At 40.4% G+C, this 20,430-nt stretch overlaps 2 protein-coding genes across 2 annotated transcripts; one reads left to right on the top strand and one right to left on the bottom strand.

Moving 5' to 3' along the window:
* Positions 1-8,422: 8,422 nt before the first annotated feature.
* myo1ha (myosin IHa) lies at positions 8,423-15,986 on the top strand (the record flags this gene model as incomplete). Its single annotated transcript, XM_080468225.1, has 31 exons — positions 8,423-8,575; positions 8,859-8,974; positions 9,101-9,299; positions 9,401-9,481; positions 10,036-10,215; positions 10,302-10,400; positions 10,497-10,610; positions 10,714-10,785; positions 10,892-11,011; positions 11,097-11,164; positions 11,274-11,379; positions 11,457-11,537; positions 11,651-11,742; positions 12,088-12,182; positions 12,303-12,349; positions 12,722-12,802; positions 12,977-13,082; positions 13,167-13,284; positions 13,398-13,511; positions 13,591-13,667; positions 13,750-13,818; positions 13,908-13,992; positions 14,079-14,241; positions 14,330-14,413; positions 14,499-14,592; positions 14,755-14,810; positions 14,896-15,031; positions 15,109-15,179; positions 15,592-15,689; positions 15,771-15,870; positions 15,960-15,986. 31 exons carry the CDS (start codon positions 8,423-8,425, stop codon positions 15,984-15,986), a joined length of 3,102 nt encoding a protein of 1,033 aa, XP_080324351.1.
* Positions 15,987-16,341: 355 nt separating this feature from the next.
* Positions 16,342-20,254, bottom strand: kctd10 (potassium channel tetramerization domain containing 10). The gene is made up of 7 exons (XM_080468235.1): positions 20,171-20,254; positions 18,863-19,076; positions 18,607-18,776; positions 18,293-18,379; positions 18,131-18,183; positions 17,849-18,044; positions 16,342-17,740 (listed from the first exon to the last, which is right to left on the bottom strand). The coding sequence occupies exons 1-7, from the start codon at positions 20,171-20,173 to the stop codon at positions 17,522-17,524; spliced, it is 942 nt and encodes a 313-aa protein (XP_080324361.1). The 5' UTR covers positions 20,174-20,254; the 3' UTR covers positions 16,342-17,521.
* Positions 20,255-20,430: the final 176 nt, after the last annotated feature.

Raw genomic sequence — 20,430 nt, 5'->3', positions numbered from 1 at the left:
GAATTAAGACTTTGTGGACATATGTTAGAGTGATGAACAGTACTTTTATAACACAATCTGTATGCTATTCACTAGGTTATATCGGTTCAAAGTTTTACCAGGTGTCTGTTCACATCCATCAGTTTCCCCTGAAGTACATAAAAGACCAGATCTGCTGCAATTGAATGGATGGTTGTTTCTTTTCGCTATTAGTAGTTTTCCCACGTTCCCCTGTTGAAATGTGAACTGTTTCATACTCTGTCTTTGGGCACCTGTTTCTGCTTCATAACAGCGACATCATGAATGTTTTCACTTATGTCCAGGTAGCATTTAGTTCAATGGAAGTAACGACAGTGACCAGAAGGTACCGCAGGGGGCGTGACCTGGCTGTTTCTGGTGCACTCAGACTCGGTACCACCAAGAGCTGGAGGACTCCCTGCAGCTCAGGAACACAGGGTGACTGCTCTCCTCTCTCATGCCTGCTCAGGAGTAATGGGGAAACAATGGGATCACCGCCTAAGGGCTGGCCTGTGTTAGGAGCCTGTGTTTTTGTCTTGCACCAAGTGTTTACTGAAAACACATCGGATCCTCTGAGAACGAGGTCAACTCACCCCAATAATCGCCTCTGCAGGCAGAGACACAGTGTCCCCCTAGAACAACATGTCACCCAGAGTGACCCTCTGGCCACACAGAGGAAGCAGCTGTCAGCCATGCTTAACCAAGGCCCAGCATCAGTGTGCTGCTTTGTTTTCCAGGAAAGCTTTAACCTGGATGGCTCTGAGTGTCCTGATTGTCAGGCCCTGGGTTTCCCTGTCACTGGTCAGTGGTCACTCAGCTACAGACAGGTTACAACAGGTTCGGGTGTAGTTACACTTTCACAAGGTAGAGATGATGATTAACTGGCAATACTGATGTCTGGTTTACATAATAACTGCATACAGATATTATATTCACATGTTTAGAGAAACCTGGTGATCAAACACTATAAAACAACCCAGTGTTGATACAATTATGTGGAAAATGGGCTCAACACTGAAAACATACATGTTGATAACATTTGATGTGCTGCATAACTAAATCTCAGCCTTCTATAATGGGGTCAGTGCACCCAGAAAAGAAAATCGTATCCATGTCAGTATCTAGTGTCTGTAAATGATTGTATTTATTTTTGGGTTATATTGATATGAAATGACCCCCCCCCCCCCCCCCCCAAAAAAGAGAGACTCTGTCTCAAGGGACTTTTTCATGTTCAAAATGAAATCAAACAGTCGCAATATAATATAACCATCAGACTTCATAAGCATGTAAATGAGGGCTCAGATATTCAAATGTTTTAGTTTATGCTTTTGGGATGTTTTCATTCGATGTTGCTTATAAACAATAACTCATTCGAAAATGTACTTTTGCTATATTCAAATGAGAGCTATTTTTGTTAGTTCTAATTCTACAGGATCTAATTCAAAACACATTAAATAAAGGTAACACCATATTATGTAGAATTGAATACAGTAGGATTGGGTTCAGCATTGATTCAGAAAAATAGTTACAATATATAAAACAGTTGAATGATATGTGATAACATTCCCGTCAAAAAGCCTTTTTTCAACAACAATGCAAGTTTTTTCTTTCAATAAAAGATAGCGTTATGGTATGACACTATTACATAGTAATCATTTCAAATCACAATTTTCAACATGCACAAGTCTGAAAAAGCTTAATTGTCTCAGTATTTCATCTCACAATGGCACTCTTTAGAAACAGGAGTTCATCCTTCTGTCCAGCTCTTTTCTTGTGTTTTATGAAGCATTAGCTATTTGTTAGATAAAAGCATTCCCTCAAATGAATTACAGCACTGTGCAGATTTTTACTGTCAGCCATGTCTACAAAGCAACTGAAAGACTTGATTGGAGTGTATGTTTTATGCATTGACAAAGTATTAGTCAGTATTGATAAAGCACAACAGCCCCTGTAGATCCCATTGCAGCATCTTCTCTCTTACAAAGCATTAATATGGAAAGACTGCTTAACTTCCCAGTCCTGTTGTCATCAAGGATCACAGAAAACCCAATCTTGGATATTTAAGAAAGGTCAATGGTATTGACCTTTGACTTGACCCGGGTCAACACCAAAGCCCCTGGTCAGAGAAGAGGTCAGAACCTTTTTGTGCCCTGTAGGTTAACGATGGAGCAAAAGTCTTCTTTATTTCCACAGCCAATGGAGTGTAAAAGAGTCTTATTGCCAAAAGTAATTTCATTGAATTTTTTATGTGGCACAACCTGCACATGAGGTGCCCTCTCATTATGGCACATAAACATCCCTTAGTCAAGCTGACTGAAAAAGATTGTGTTTTACTTTTGCAGTGATCTTTCAGGGGTTAATCAGGCTGACAAATGTTTTTTTTCCCTCTACATGCAGGTGCTGTGCTCAGAAAACATACAAGTGAAAGTACTTAATTTACGTATTTTGAGGTGTTTGACCAACAAATATACAAAAAAGAAAGAAAAGCTAAATTGGGAATCCTAATCGATAGGATACAATAATGCATTAATTGTGATTTAAGTAGTGTCTGGGTAAGAAATGCTCTTCCAGTGTTCTGTATGTTAAAACCTCAATGACAAGCACTTCAGGGCTAAAATGATGACGGGGCCCAGTCTTGGTTACGCTGCTCTGACCAATTAGAATAATGAACTATGGAAGAAAGAAAGATCCTAAGAAAAGGACAGGGGGAAGAAAGAAGGTCTTGGGGAAAAGATGAATTAGATAGGAACAGAGAAAAAGAAATAAGGGGAGGGGAAACAGTGAAATGGACACAAAATAATACGGAGAGAAGAGAGAGCAAAAGAGGGGTGGGGGCAGTAGTGGTGTGATGTGAGTGTTATCATCAGCTCTCATTCTCAGCATGGAATCTATAATGGGAAAATCAACCTCTCTGACTCCTGTGTAATTGGATTTGCCGGGTCTCGTGCTGAATCAGAGCCCAGTGGGTAGCACAAAGCTTGTTAAGATTGGACAAGCATTGCTGGGCTGCTGGGCCGGGGAGAGAGGTGGGGCGACGGCAGAGGTAACCTTGACAACTTTTCTTGAGTGAAAAGTGAATAATTCAATATGTCGAACCCTCATCTCGTCACATGTTGTAGCCAATTGACTGAATGCTCACCAAACAATAATCTAATCATAACCTGGGTGAAACCTGAGCTTTTTTCTCACATTTAGGTCACCAGAGCAGAGAAAAAGGACACCTGAGTTACCTGGGAGAGTCTGTTTTCTAACAGATGTTACCAGGTTACAGGAGTAAACACATTATTACTCCCCCCCAGTCTGTCCAACATGCTGCCATCATGTTTGCTTTTTGTTTTTGGAAAGAAATTAGAATTAAAACTTATATAGTCATGAATCCTTGTTCTCACCACGTATAAATCGCCTTAAAACAGGCTCAGCAATGCAATGTATGTTAAAAGTACTATAAAGAATGGCTTTCTCTCTGTCCCTGTTGAAACATTGCACAAGCTGTACAGTAGTCACCCTGGCTTGTGTGGCTTTTGAGATAGCACTTTTGGCCATTTTATTCATTACCTATTTTCAGATTGATATAATTATTTGTATCAATTAAGGGTCTGCGGCGATCACAATGGAAACATTTGTACCCCAACCATCAAACAAAACATGTCTGTACTGGAGTCGGCTGTGTGATTAAAACGTATTACCTGGAAAAAACCCAGAACTATTTCTAATTGCACAACCAACAAATCTACTGAGTCAAATTCAGCGCAAAGTTTAATAACTACATTGCATTGTAGCATAGCAGCAGCTTCAAAACTTTTTACTAACTGGTTGAATATTGACATGATGGTGCTAAATTTATCTAAAACTAATCATATGTTGAGGACATCAAATGAAAAAGAGCAAAAAATACAATTTATAAAATAAAATAAATTTTATTCAAACGCAAAGCTGACAGCTCTGCTTCACTTAGATTTTAAAATACTTTTCTTTAATGTGTTATGTCCGGTCTGCTTGTGACTGAGCAGGGGGTATACATTTTTTTCAACCCCCTGCAGTGAAAAAAATTTAGTAGGGGAGTTATGCAAATCAGAGGGGGGATATATCCCTCCAACGCCCCAGCAAATAATGTCCTGATGGTGCGTAGTGCACCTATTAAATATCAGCTTGGCCTTTCACTCTCTGTGATCATTTATTGATATTAGTATGGATGTGTTCAACCAATGTTGGAAATGTTGGAAAGTTTAAGACATTTGTAAAGATTTTTGAGGTGCTAATGGTTTAGATTGGATATGATGGCTATGAAATTGGTTTATGGTCAATTTGGCGGTCATGAATGTCCCTTCAGGTTTTGTGTTCAAATTTGAATGAACCCTGTGTTTCAGCAGCTCATAAGACAAACTGCCTATAACACATATATAGTTCAGTCCAGCGGGCTTCAGCGATAAAATATGGGAATCACAAAGTGCCCAACTCTCACCAAATCTCTCATTTGGCTAAAGGTCAACGCATTTCTTGTCATTTCAATTGCTCCAGCTCTCTATTTATATACCACCCCCAATTCCTGCGGTGATAAGAATAGACATGCCAAATAAAGGTGGAGATAAGTGTACTCACTGAAGCAAACAATTTGGTAATTGCACTTGGGCTCCAGCCTGGTCACATTTTCCAAAAGTGTCAAGCACTGGCAGCTCAGGCTACAGCGCAACACAAAGGAGATCTCCTGACTAATATTGTTATACTGAAAATTAAAGCAGTTAGTTATTATCCTGTAATGTACCCAGTTAATCAAAGATCAATTACCAGACCTGGGCTGTGCCAGCTGGAAGAGTGAGACTGGAGGCTTTTTGCTATTGGTAGTGATGTAATGGAGCTTAGCGAGAGAACGACAGAATGAAACACTGAGAAGAATAAGAGTGGGTAAGGGGGATGGTTAGATTGGTGTGGTTTGGATCCTGTTTCTGTATTGTTATGTTACACTCAGCAGAGCAGAAGATACCCAGGTAAAGCTCTGAATAAGATCTCTTCGTCTCTCCACCTCCCAGGACATGAATGATTAAGCACTTGGCCCACAGTGCCCTGAGCCTGGGTGAAGATGTTGTGGAGAAACGTATATGTGTACACTGGCCTTCACACAGCATCGCCGGCATGGCTCAACTACAGCCTCATGTACGAGTCAGCTACAGGACACAACAGCGATGACGGGAAATACATTTTCGTACTTGAATTTCACCAAGTTTACAATTGCCAACTGATTGTCAAGAAACTGGTACTTCACTGAAGGTCTCCATGCAAGCAGACACAGGAGGAAAGACGACTTTTGGCTAACTTCTCTGGAAGGAAGATTGGATCTTGACTGAGATTCTTCTCCTGCGCAACAATACAGCTTCAGAAATGCAGGTTGGATGTTCTTGTTTGTGCCATTAAAAATGTTGTGTGATCCTTACCTCGATGGATTCTCACAGTCCTGATACTAAACGGCGCTACAGAAGACTTCGCAGCTCAGAGACAGGGAATGTTTTTTTGAAATATCATTCAGACCTGAGCTTTAGTTATCATGAAACACTTGCATTCTTAGTGCGCTGCATTGAAATTGCTCATTACCACCTCAGAGAAGCTGTTTCACTTCTATCAAATATAGAGTTAAATGTTAAAATGGATACCACTGTCATCAGGCCAATCTACTGCCATGAGCCAGTTCGCTTAGCTTAACAAAAATTGTGAAAACAGTGAAAATGAGATCAATTACATCTGTTTGGCAACAAATATCATTCAAAGTGACTAAAAACTTGTCTTTATCTGACCTGCTTATTGTGTACAATACATCAACCCAGTTGTTATTTTTGAGTGACGTGATGGACCGTTTATAGGTATGGAGCAATGGCTTCCTGGTGTCTTCACCAGTTCACTATTTTTACGTGATTACACTATTCTGTAGAAATTAAAAACACATGTGAATGTGTGACTTTCATTTTTTTTTTCGAAACGTCTGGAGGGTGATATCTCTTGTATTAAAGAGGGCAAGATTACAGTTTTGTACACTATACTATCTTGATATAGAAAAGATGGTCCTGGGGAATTGAAACTATATACTGTAGATGCGACCAGAAGTAAGAAGAAGCAACAGATGAGGCCTAATGACATCTTACTTACTTCATATCAACTAATCTGTTAGAATGGGGGGGGACGTACAATTTCCTGTTTGTTTGTGAATTGTGTTTTAGCCAATGATCCCCCTCCCTCCTTCATCTAATTCTACATCGACTTCTCACAAGATGAGGTTGCTCAGTTTCAGGCAACACTGACACTCTAGACCAAGATGAGGGACCATCTCTTAATTAAAATACAATTGGATGTGCTCTGTGGTAGCAAGGCATTTCACCTGATCTGACACTGGCTTTAAGGATTCATTACATAATCATTCTCTCCGACATGCATCAGATTGGGCTTTCTATTGTTTAATTAAAAGGAGAATTGTAGTCTAGCTTATTTGGTTTGTTAAATTTTAAAAATGCATGCATGGGAAGACCTTTTCTGAAAAGGCAGGTGCTTGGCTCAGCTCAAGCTCCCTTGTCCTTCTGGACTAAGAACGCCCATTCAGTGTTGAGCCTTTCAGAGTCATTAGAAACACTTCTGCTTGCTGCTGACAGCTTCCTTAAAAAGAAATACCTGCAGCACACCAAAGGAAGCCTTAAAGGAAAACAGCAAACCTTTCAATTTAAACCTGAAACATTAGCCTTATTATCACCACTGAATTCATTAATCCGTCTCTTGACAGGAGCTTATCTGTTCATGTTTTTACTTGTAATACTGTATGGCAGTTCCCTAAGTCACGCTGTCCCAGCACATTGTCTGCTTGTGCTGCCTCGAGAGAAGTTTGTTCCCATGAAGGAAGGGGGTGTCACAGATACCCCGCGGCAGCACCACTACCATCACATCGCCAGATTGATTCTGACGACCAAAAAAAGGTTCCTTCAATGATATTGTTCACCTGTCTCATTGGCTTAAAGTGGGTTTGTGGGTGGAGGCAGACTATGGGAAGGAGGTCGTATGAGGGTTATTGGTGGGGACACAGGGTGAGGGACATTGTTGGAGTGAGGGGTGAGAGCTTTGGGGGTGCGGGACTGACAGGTGGAAAAAAAACACTCTCATCTGACGAGCCTCCTCTATCCTGCCATGGGGCCCCATATGAGCAAAGTAATGAAGTCCAAATTACAGCACAGGATTGCTAAGAACAAGCCTCTATTGTTTGCCCTCGGGGCACACTAAAGCACACTAAATGAGTGTCACAGCAAGCAGCGGGGCACAGACCGTTACTGCACTATTTAGTCTACCCCGTTGTCTCAAGACGGCCTCGTTTCAGAGGTTCTCAGATCAGACAAATACTGCTCCCCTCTTGCCCCCTCCTTCGCCTTCACCCTTCCTCTGTACAGCGAACCCCTCCCCAACTCCTCACCCCAAAATAGGCCAAATCTCCTCCATTGTGTTTCGACTGCCTAGTGTGAAATTCACTGTGACGTTAAATGTTTTCTAATGAATAATTACTGAATGGATATGCAGGGGGAATATGTGTAATGGATTGTAGACTGCATTTTAAAGACGTCTTTTTTGTCTCTGCTCCGTGGTATTTACAGGACAAAAACACTTGGCCTTTCTCAGAAGAAATGAGGGCCATAGGCGGAGTATAGTCACCGGGAAGGAGGGGGGAAGGAGGGCTTTGTGTCAATTAGATCCAATGGATTATCTTTTTTTAATGTTTTTACAGAGAGAGTTCAGAATCAAAGGACTTCTGCTTCCAAAGAAGAGGGAAGAAAATACAAAACCAACAAAAGCTGTGAAAACCTTTGGTCTAAGTGTTGGTGCTGCGAATGCAAAACAGATTGGTGGAATTTTTCCCACTATGCTTCTTAAATTTGCCGCTGTTTTGGGCTCCCCAAGTCCATTTGCACACTGTGTTGTGTTTGGTTGGTGCGTTAGCTCATGTGAACTATGGGCTGCCAGCCAAGGTCCCTGTGTTCTGTGTACCAATCATTATCTTCTGTCGGTTCTTCGGCACAATCACAGACCTGTGCTTCAGAGGCACATCAGACCTTTCGGCCTCTTGTTTCAATAGTATGAACAGGCACCATAATTGTGCTTTTTCTGGTGCTTTTTTCAACACTGCTCTCCCCCATGGAGCCATTTATACACACATCCATTGATTTAGCTGCACTTGTCAAAATACATCATGGAACATTTTGAATGTCATTTTTATGGGCTTTGCATGTTGCAGCGATCAATGGTCTCTTTGAACGTCCAGAATTCTAGCAAACTCAAAGCTGTTGTTATTGTGAAGTACATGAAGTACATATATTTTACAATCTGAGATATTAGCAATTAATTTCTATCTAAACATGAGGAATATAATGCTGTTATTGCTGATGCTCTGAAGCAATTTATCCACATGCCACTTGTTGCACAGGGTCCTCTGGACATGGAGGGTGCACTGACTGCCAGAGACCGGGTAGGAATCCAGGACTTTGTCCTGTTGGATGAAACCACCGAAGCAGCATTTCTCAGCAACCTAAAGAAACGCTTCAGCGAGGATCTTATCTATGTGAGTGTGGGAAGTTGTGATTTAAACCAACGATTGAGACTGTCGGTCCTGGAGGGCCAAAGTCCTTCATGCTTTCACTGTCTGTTCTCACCAACATACCTCAATCAAATGAATGTGATGCCGAGTGGCTCTGCAGTGAGCCTGATCATGAGCCACTCAGTATAATCAGGTGTGTTAACATGCAGAACTGTGGCCCTCCCAGAATGGCATCTTCTGCAGCAAACAACTAAATTCATTATAAGTTCATTATGTAATAAGTATGGTAACTTTCAACTCCTTATAGACTTACATTGGTACATTGATAGTGTCGGTGAATCCTTATAAAGAGCTTGACATCTACAACAAGAAGCAGATGGAGATCTACATGGGCGTCAATTTCTTTGAGCTTCCTCCTCACATGTGAGTGTAATTCTTATATGCCAACCTAATGTTTCTCATAACTCTGTGCCTATTCATCAAAATACTCTCATTCTAGTTCATAAATATTCAACAGTGAAAAATTGTGATTGTTCTGTACCTGCACAGCTTTGCTTTGGCAGATAATGCTTATCACACAATGCTGACGGAGTTCAATAACCACTTCATCCTCATCTCCGGAGAGAGCGGAGCAGGGAAAACTGAGGCCTCCAAGAAGATTCTACAGTATTATGCTGTCAGCTGTCCAAGCACCACCCTACTGAATACAGTCAGAGACAAAATGCTCATGTCCAACCCTGTATTAGAGGTCTGACATTTTGTTTAACATTATGTTGATGTAGTGAAATGGCTGGGGCAGGCATTGTAAGCATTATTCACTTTGAAAGACATTGCTGTCTTTTCCTACAGGCTTTTGGGAATGCCAAAACACTAAAAAATGACAACTCAAGCCGGTTTGGGAAGTATATGGACATCCAGTTTGACAGCCAGGTAAGTATCACAAGGAAGAGGCACTGAAGTGGTTCTGAGAGACAGTAGGTCTTCAAAAATTACTCAAACAACCAAGTCAGACAGAGAAACAAACACAGACCAACTGTCAACCAACTTACTGAACAACCCAATTTTATTTACTGACCAACAGAAAGACAAGTCAGCCAACCAACCAAATTAATTAACAGACCACCCAATGACAGAACCAACCAACCAATGATCAAACAAAGCAATGTACTAAGAAATGAATGAACCAATGAATTACCGATCAACCGAACTAAGCTTATGAGACTTAAACCTCTTACTTTTGTGTGGTAACTTTGGGGGAGACATACAGTAAACTTGACAAGGTACATATACATTATCACTGTATATATATTATAATGACATATAAATTAAATAAAATAACAAAGAGAAGTTGTATGTTTACAGAAACAACAGGAACAAAAAGGAGATACTTTATCCTTAAAGAGTTAAATCTCGCCACTGGACCATAGGCTGTGTTTTTTCTGAAAGTTGTAGAGCTGCTGTCTTTAGGATCATGATGCCCGTAGGGGGATGCAGTCGGAGGCCACATCTTGAACTACCTGCTGGAGAAGTCGAGGGTGGTGCATCAAAATCATGGTGAGAGAAACTTCCACATCTTTTATCAGCTAGTGGAGGGAGGATCAGATGACTTACTGCAACAGCTGGGCCTGGAGAGAAACTGCCAGCAATACAACTATCTAACTCAAGTATGTATAATTTAGCCATTTATTTTTTTAAATAAGATGTTTCATTAAAAAAGCTTGGGAAATTCATCACTGTTCAATTCTAATAGGGGGAGTGTGCCATTGTGTCTTCTATTAATGACAAAAATGACTGGAAAACTGTTAAAAATGCCCTGCAAGTCATCGACATTGATGAGATCAACATTAATGTGAGTTTTATTTTATCCCCTACGAAGACCTGATAGTTGCTCATCATTCTAGCTTGTGTGATTTGCACAACTATTAGAATAATATTTTTTCTGCAGAACTTGTTTGGGATTGTTGCCAGTGTGCTCCACTTGGGGAACATTCAGTTTGACTCTGACAGCAAAGGCCAGGCTCTCCTGAACAACAATGATGAACTGAGCTGGGTATCAAATGTAAGAAATGGAAACAAACATCTCAATAAATATTTTGAAGAGAAACACATTTTATCAAAAATAAATAAATAAATGCTTGATCTCATGCTATTTTCCTTTACAGCTCCTAGGCGTAGATGCACACACTCTCCAAGAGGGACTCACTTTCAGGAAGATTGATGCCAAAACAGATCAGGTTCACATATATTCTAACGTTTTCATTTTATTATTGAAAAATACTTTGTGTCAACTTTTTGGTTCTGTGCGTGATATCAGTCTATGACATTGTTAAACCAAAAAAGGTCCTCAGCCCATTCACAACTGATCATGCCATCTACGCACGAGACGCACTGGCGAAAGCCATCTATGGTAAGACCTTCACCTGGCTGGTCAACAGGATCAATGAGTCCATGGAGAACAAGGTGAGGACTAGATAAATGTGGAATAAAAAACAAATTACACACAGTAGTGATGTGTTTTTACTACCATTATTCTTTATTCTACAAGGATCCTTCTCGTAAGATGGTCATAGGGCTTTTGGACATATATGGATTTGAGGTTTTCTATGTGAACAGGTGTGTAGTATTGTTATATGTCCTATATTTTGGTTCCTATAGTGTTAGTGTTAATAGGAGATACTTTTTTGTTGTAATTACTTTTCTTTGTCTTCAACATTTTTGTCAGTTTTGAACAGTTCTGTATAAACTACTGTAACGAGAAGCTGCAGCAGCTTTTCATCCAGTTGACCCTCAAGGCTGAACAGGACGAGTACGAAGCGGAGGACATCGAGGTAACTTCACGCAAATACACAGAGGACTCGTGAGCTGTTTGTTCAATATACTTTAATCTATTTAATGTTTTTTCCAGTGGGAACCAGTTCAATTCTTTAACAACAAGATCATCTGCGACCTGGTTGAGGAGAAACACAGAGGAATCATTGCAATTCTGGTCTGTGTGTGTGTGTGTGTGTGTGTGTGTGTGTGTGTGTGTGATCAGACATTTACATACATGAACCACATTACTGAATTATTACATGAATTGTTTATGATTTTTTCATGCAGGATGAAGAGTGCCTCAGGCCAGGTGATGCCACAGATCTGACCTTCCTCGAGAGGTTAGAGGAAAAAATGGGGAATCACCCCCACTTTGTCACGTGAGTTTAGAAAATAACGCACACATGCAAAATATTTCACTTGTTGCAAGCTGTCAAGACTTGAATGAGAAAAGCAGATTATTTCACAGTTTAACATGTATTTTCTTTTCCTCATCATTTGGAAGTGAATGTTTTGTTATTTTAATGAAAGCTATTATTTAACTAAATGACATGGTGCAATTCAGAACATTCCCTCAACAGTGATTCATTTTTTATTGTTGTTCTGTCGGCTGGTGTCTTGTGAACGAACCGACAGGGAGCTGATGGAGATTGAGGATTAGGATTCTCATCTGTTAAGCTTTTCCCTCTTCATCCGTTTGTCTCTCTCCACCTCTTTGACTGCAGGCACAAACTGGCTGACAAAATGACACGTAAGACTCTCGAGAGAGGAGATTTCCGTCTCTTGCATTATGCTGGGGAGGTCACCTACTGCGTTGTGGGTAAAAAAAAACAAAAGCAAAACACAGGCACAGGCCCGGCTATTCAAACATTTAAACCTTTTTTTTTAAACTGCCCGATTCATGATTTCTATACTGTTTTCTCTTTCTGTGATTCTGTAGGTTTTCTGGACAAGAATAATGATCTGTTATATAGAAACATAAGAGACGTAAGTCTTTCTCTTCTTGTGATGCTGGAAACTTTCACCAAATAACAGAAAAAAGGGGGTAGCTGATTTAGTAAATATGGCTTTAGGTGTGTGTGGACGTGCATTTATTACTGTTGGGTACCTACATTCACATTATAGGGACTTTTCATCTTAGACAGGATGAAAATCAAGTATCCCTTAGTAAAATCTTTTTTTCACTGTGAAAATATGTTTTAGGATTAGGTTGGAGCTAAAGTTATAGGTGAGGGTTAGGGTTGGGCAAGTAATACTCATGGTTGAGTTTGGAGTAAGTTTACTGGAAATTACTGTAACACTATAATGCATGAAGATACAAGTGTACATGAGTGTCCCTGTGTGTTTTCTCTGTTATAGCTGATGTGTCAGTCCAAAAATACCATAGTCAGGACATGCTTCTCCAACGTTGATCCAGACAGCAGAAGGAGGCCGGAGACAGTATGTTTACCCTTTTGCACGGCTTCAACTGTGCAATTCTCTAAATGTCATATCATAGTGCAACAAACTGAGTATTATCAAAGTGTCAGCAGCAGTCTGACTGTGTCTTCATGAGGCCATATGTATCTGACAGTTGATCTGTTGGAGATTACAGCCGTTTCGTTGTGTCTGTAGGTGGCTACCCAGTTTAAGAGCAGCCTGCTGAAGCTGACAGAGATCCTCATGGCTAAAGAGGCCTGGTACATACGTTGTCTAAAATCCAATGAGTCCAAGATGCCAGGTAGCTTGATGAACAGAAGATTAATGTCAGAGAGATGAAGATGCTTTCGGTTGACTGAACCGTCCATGTCTCTTATGATATCAGGCCAGTTTGATGAAGCACTGATCAGGCACCAGGTGAAATACCTGGGCCTGATGGAACACCTCCGAGTCAGACGAGCTGGTTTCGCTTACAGACGCAAATATGAGGTCTTCCTCAAGAGGTATAAATGTTCACAGAAATCAGATTTTTCACAGGAATTTCCTATTTAATTCAAGCTGTTGTTGATCTCCCTGCATTTGTCTTGCATGGTTTGTTGTTTGGCTCACCTCGCAGGTATAAACCCTTGTGCCCGGCTACATGGCCTCACTGGATGGGAATGCCTGCTGATGGAGTAGAGGTGTTGGTTCAACATCTGGGTTACATGCCAGATGAGTACAAAATGGGACGGTGCGTACAGCTCTGTCACTAATCTAAGCTAAACCAATCGGATCACCGACAACATGAATAATAAATCTACATTTTCTAGGACTAAAATATTCATCCGTCACCCCAGGACGCTTTATGCCACAGAAGATGCTTATGAAAAATGTAAACATGAGCTGGGTGAGTTAAAAATCTAATTCTTCCTCTGGGTTTTCACCAGCTGCAGCTCACAATGATTCAATAATGTACTCTGGATTTTCAGCAACTCGTCTTCAAGCCAAATACAAAGGATACAGGGCAAAGGGAGAATTCAAAAAACAAAAAGAAGCCGGTAAAAGGCACAACACATTATGAATACAGTACCCAATACTAGGGAAATGACATAACCTCAAACATGTTTTGTTTTTTCAAAATCCTCAGCCACAAAAATTGAAACCTGTTGGAGAGGAGTGCAGGCCAGGAAGGAGCGAGAGAAGAGGGCATGGGCGGTGAAAGTCATCAAGAAGTAAGAAACAAGTTAAAAGTCGTACACCCCTCATCACACCAGTCATTTGAATCTTCTCTGATATGCTGTTTTGAAATCTATTTTAGGTTCATTAAAGGCTATATGACCAGAGGGCAGGCGAAGACCACAGATAACTCCGAGTATCTGGCCTTCGTGAGGCAAAGCTACTTGAACAGGCTTAAAGGGAAGCTGCCAAAGACGGTTTTAGACAAAAACACGTGGTTGCCTCCTCCACCCGTGCTGACAGAGGTACAGTCATTATTCAACATGAATGAAAAACCTAATTTGACACGTGTCCTGTCTTTTTTAACAAGCTACGTCATTTTTTTCTTTTTAGACATCAGAGATACTACGCACGCTTCACTACCGTCTCATGGTACGAAAGTATGTGAGAACAATCACACCTCAGAGGAAAGCGCAGGTAAAACAGGCCACTGACATTATTTCTGACTGTTGTTTCAGGAATGATCAAAAGTTTCTTTTAAAATAATTTTTCTTCATTTTAGCTTCAGCTGAAGCTCGTCACAAGCTCCATCTTCAAGGGCAAAAAGGAGAGCTACCCAACGAGTGTCGCTCAGCCCTTTGTGGACACCAGGATCAGTAAGCACTAGATATACAACCATACAATACCAATTCCTTTTTGATATCTAAACATAAATAACAAGGGATGGAGGTTTTGTCCTTTTCCAAAGAAGGAGGAAATCTTTTTAACTCTGTTATATCATTTGTACACCCCCTATTTTCTCACTTCTTTTTTTCCAGGTGAACAGGAGATAAACATGAGGATCCTCCAGTCGATTCGCAATGAGCACATTAAGGTACAAAAAGAAATTACAAGTAGATCATGAAGTAATTTGGCCTGACATTAAATGCAGCTGACTCTAGCTCCCTGTGTTTCTGCAGTACAGTGTCCCAGTGATCAAATATGACAGGAATGGCTTCAAACCACGGCCACGGCAGCTCGTCCTCACCCAGACTGCAGTCTATGTGGTAGAAGAAGCAAAGGTCAAACAGAGAGTGCTATATACTTCTCTCAAAGGTGACCGAAGTGCAATAGCATAGTTTTTAAATGGCCATCAGGGAGGAGAGACTGATGGTGTGTGTTATTTACTGCAGGGATTTCGGTCAGTAACTTGACTGATGCCATCATTGTTTTTCACATAACCTGTGAAGACCCTAAACAAAAGGTATGTGGTAACATGAAGCATATATCTGGCTTGTTAGATGCCTTAATTTAGAACTGTAGCTCAGATATAGCTTCTACAGAAATAAAGAATGCTATAACTAAATAAGAAAAAAATATTATTCTATATATAGATTATTATACTTCATATATGTGAAATGTCCACACGCATTTTAAAACCAATAAGTTAACTTTTTAAAAGTATGACATTACATTTAAGGGGAATTAACTTTTTACACTTCTGTTACATCTCTATGAGGCAGGAGAACAAACCAATAATTACCAGGATGTGTACTGTATATTGTGTCTAATGCGATAAAACAAATTCATTCACTTGACCATCTGCTTGAATATCGGCTATATGCTCTCAAGATGAAGTCCTTTTGTTTGACTGTGTTCTATTCTGGTTGTTTCAGGGGGATCTGGTAATGCAGTGTGACCACTTGTTTGAGTTTTTGACCAAACTCAGTGTCATCGCAAACAAACAAAGCGTCTTACAAGTAGTTCAAGGAAGGTGAGTTTGAGTCTTGAATCTAACAGATGCAGGTTGAAATATTGTGAGTTGAAACACGTGTCTGTTTGCAACAATTTCCAGTATCAAGATTGAAATCCAGGCGGGGAAAGAGAGTGCAGTGGACTTCAGCACGGGGCAGGAGCCCATGGCGTACAAGGCCAAGAACGGACACCTCATGGTGGTGAGTCGAGCCCCTTCAAAAGTAAACTGGTGTAAAATTCATCTGCAAACAAAGAGATGCAACGTGAATCGAACCATTTGTCACGGCAGGTTGCCACCCGGGCTCGGACACGGTAAAGTGTGCAGCAGAGGCGGACACACAAGAAGCCCCTGCATATTTCATCAGGAGAGGAGACCCCTCGGAGAGGATCAACATTTCTGCAGGAAACACAACTGACCTAAATTATTTTGGAGGAGGCACGATGTCTGAACCACAGCTCAGAACCACAGCTCAGAACCACAGCTCAGAACCACCGCTCTGATCCACCGCTCAGAACCACCGCTCTGATCCACCGCTCTGACCCACCGCTCAGAACCACTGCTCTGTCTGACAGATACAAATCACTGGTTTAAAGTATTCTTCCACTTCACTATGTTCAATTACACAAAATATTGGCCAGAATTCAACATCAGTCATTCATTGCTATTGTTTCTGCAGTTCTGGGAAATTTTATTGAAAGTAAAGGCCAACATCCAACTCATCTGAAATATTTTTAAATTACTTTTAAAATGCTCCAAATGATTGCGATCCTGGTTCTTAAACAGTTGCGCCATATGTTTGATCATTTTTGTTGTTTATATGGTGATGAGAATATACAAATAAAAAATCTATACCAAAGGACTGTTTATAGAAATTTATTCATGATAAAGTATGTATAAATATAAAACATACATTTGTGTTCACTTCTGTACAATGGACCTACAAGTACTGTGATTGTTAGACATATTTCATCCCAAACCTGTAGTGTGCAAACGGTACATTGTGTGATGAATGCAGTGATGAAGGACAGGTCTAATTTCTCTCCCTGTTAAAAGCTTGTAGACAGGGGTTCCTTCCTGCCAGGGTGATCTCAGGTTACAGTCATTCACTCCAACCTCAGCATCCATCATTCAAACAGGCCGGTACATTTAACACCTCAGGTCACAGATCAAGTTCCCCACATTGAAAATGATTTGTTTAGTGGGAGTGAAGCAAAAATGCATGAATGTTAAAACTAAATATCGCAGAAGCACTACAATGAAATGTTGCTTCTACAAATGATACTTAAAAAAAGGAATTCTGCAAGTGTAATTGCCATTATATGCAGGCTGCAAACTAGCCCAAGTTCTTTTAAGAGTAAAACAGTGTCCCCATGTGGCCACATGGTGTACTACACCAGGTTCATCCACCGAGCTTCACAGTGGACCCGTCAGAACCGTGGTACAGGAAAGCTAAATTAATCATTTACACTAAGTTTTAGCTGCTAACATGATATAACACTTTATTCTGAATAAAATGCAGTTAGAATCTTGAATAATAGATTTATATTGACAGTATCCTATTAGGTCCTCAAAAAACACTTGAAATTGTGGTCACCTGCAGTGCTGAATACAAACATCCACGACTGTGAGCACAGCTGCATAAATTTGTGATAGAAGACATCATGGCTAACATAGAAGAACAACACACTACAGTTCAACCACAGAGTAAAGAGGACACACTCATCTCATGGTAGTCTCCAGGAGAAAGCTCTACAATAAGAAGGGAAGTGAAACAGGCGCTGGGTGGTGTAAGGCACAAGTGAGGTGCAAAGACTGTCCAGGATCAGGTGCACATGCTGACAGGTCAAAGGTCACTGGTGGTGGTGTGTGCGGTCGTCAGGTCGTTTGATGTGAATCCTGCGAACTCGCTCAATTCGTTCTCGCTCCTCGTCCTCGTCCAGATGATTAGATCGTCCTGCAGCACCACCTGTGGCCTCCAGGAGGGCGTTGTCTGGACCCCTGCCATCGTGCGACTCATACAGGAGGATGTTGAGGGTTTCTTCATAGATCCGAGCCTCAGGGAACTCAACCTAGAGAGAAAAGTGTGGTGTCATTCTAGATGTTGACTTACTTAAACATCAAACCGCAGAACTTAATAAAAGTTTATTTATTTATCCACTAAACTATTTATTACTTACCTTGGTCTGCTTCTTTTCTGTTGCATAGACAATGGAAGTGCAACACACTTCAGCAATCTTGCGTCCCTGGCCATAAAATGACCAGCAGCAGATTTCATCCCCAATCACATCTTTGATGAAGAGCACTCGCCCATTGAACCGCAGGGACAGCTTGTCAAATAGCTCAATATTTTTCAGCATGTTGTCATCTGAATTGCTGGAGAGGAAAAAGTTTGAAAATGGACAATTATTAGGACAACTGGTCTGAACTCACTACATATTGACTCCTTTTCAATAGCTCACCTGGTATACGAATATTTGTTGTTGCTTCTATTATACAGCAGTTTGACAGTCGGCTGTAAGACAACAAAGTTTGTCTTTTGAAATAAGAATCAAAATAATAGATTTCACGTGATAAAAGTGCTCAGAAATCCTGACCCTCAAATATAAATTAGCAGCTTTTACCTTATTTGAAGTGGCAATGAGCCTCTGTTCTTCCTTAGATGATGTCATCAGAGGCACTTTACAAAGAGGTTCGTAGGTTTCTTTGTTCTGGAAGAAAGTTTTATTGAATAACAAAACACTTACTTACAAATCTGCTGCTTCCTCTACAATGGCCATGATATACTAGTATAAATAAGAGAGAAATATCATGAAATTCCAGTTATCGCTGCAAATAAACTGTGAGAAATATTTTTTCAGCCTGTTCTAGAATGATTTTCACACAGGGTATACCAACGTGTGTGCGTGCGTGTGCATAAAATGCTAAGGTATTGTACCTGCAGAGCAGCAGTACATTCATCAGCGAGACCCTGGACAAGGTAATACTTGGCCTCAGCAAGAAGCTCTTCAGTTTCCCGTCGGCTGTCTGGGAGTGGCACCGCGCCATCTCTCAGGTAGTTAAGAATTGTCCCGAAATGTTTCCCACAGCGATCAATAAGAATCCAACCTACCAACATGTAACAGTGAAACACTAGTGGTAAAACACATTAATGCAAGAGCATGTAATCTGGAAATGATTCACCTGTTGCTCACCTTCGCTGTCTGTGAGGACCTCCATCCTGCCACTAAACATGGCCTTAAGCATTGTGTCCTGTTTGGTCAGAGTCTGCATTGTAGTATAGTACAATGCTCCACCCACATTTAACTTCACATATTTGGAGCTGGGGCTGGAGCCTTTAAAGGATGTAGTCCGGGTAGTAGCTGCCGGCACTGCCGAGCTCACCACACTCTCTCCTGACATCTCTTCCTGGAAAAGAACAAGATAAAGCATAATGTGGCACACTGATCTTATAGAAGCAGCACGGCTTGCAGAAATGAGGAACAGCTGGATGTTAAGAATGAATTTTGTGAAACTTCAGTATTTCTTCATAGTAAAGAAGGCATTGTCCAGTGTAAGGGTATGAGTTATTCCAAACTTAGCTATAAGCAACATTCTTTTATAGTAGTTCCCTTGTGGTGTTCACAAGCTGGACAATGTGGTGATAAATTAATGTCACAATAATAAAAATATATATATAGCTTCAACGTAACAACATGGTATTACCACTTGAATGTTGAGGACGACGTTGCAATGTAATGATGTCATTACTTCCAGATAACAGCCCGCTCTCGCTGGTAACTTTCTCACAATGAAGTTCATTTAACTAAACAGTGATTTGCTAAAGTAAAATAATTAGCACATATTTCGGTACAATTGATGAAATATTTGACATTTGACCGTGGCCATAATATGGACCGCTGTACAATTTTAAAATAGTTGGTCCACAAGTGGATACCATAAAGAATACTTTTGTTTTTTAAGGATGAAAATGTTTTTTTTAAGCAAATATGTAAAAGCTCCATTATAACACTTTAATAGGAGGTTGAAAATACAATGACCCAAGAATTACGCTCGCATTTGACATCGCAGGAAAATCAAAACATCTAACATGTAAAATTTCACAGAAACTAAGGTTTGTTGTCTTCTTGAAAAATCAATTTGTCAAAATTACACACCCTGAAAAGTAACAATAAAAAGTGTTAAATACCAACTCGTCATAGACAAAGAGATATATTAGTACATCAGTCATCACATAGTAGCTTCTGACATATCACAACTCATATTTAGTTCTCTTTAAGGGTAAAATGCGAAACTATAATCTGTCATCTTGGATCCAAAACATAGTAACTTGATGTCAGCTAACACGGCTAATAAGAGAGCAAACGAGTTAGAATCAACCGAATGTGTCGACGTTGATATACCACCGGGCCAAACGTGAAATATCACGACACTGGATATTCAAATATTCCTCTCTAATCTTGAAAATCATATTTGCCCTGAAAACAGACGAATATATTTACCATAGACCCCCACAGCAGACTTCGAAAATTTAGCTCGCTAACCTCAGTCAGCTAACACCCACTTCCTTCCGGTGCGCTGCTGCGCACTTACAGGATGACGTCACCCGTATTTCCTTAAAGAGAAAGTAACAACATCTTTACCTTCGCCTACAAAAGTTGGGCCTAGAAGGTTATGTTTTCGTTTGCGTGCATGTATGTATGTATGTATGTATGTATGTATGTATGTATGTATGTATGTATGTATGTATGTATGTATGTAT

The sequence above is a fragment of the Lipophrys pholis genome (genome assembly GCF_963383615.2).
Source record: "Lipophrys pholis genome assembly, chromosome: 7".
NCBI classification, from domain to species: Eukaryota; Metazoa; Chordata; class Actinopteri; order Blenniiformes; family Blenniidae; genus Lipophrys; species Lipophrys pholis.
Note: the sequence above shows the minus strand (reverse complement) of the source record. Positions and strands in the feature narration are given on the sequence as shown.

Coding starts and splice junctions, on each gene's coding strand:
- kctd10 (XM_080468235.1), bottom strand. Junction 18,380..18,606: donor AATGTACTGCTGCTCTGCAG/GTACAATACCTT, acceptor ACTTTCTTCCAG/AACAAAGAAACCTACGAACC. Junction 17,741..17,848: donor CAGAAAAGAAGCAGACCAAG/GTAAGTAATAAA, acceptor TTTTCTCTCTAG/GTTGAGTTCCCTGAGGCTCG.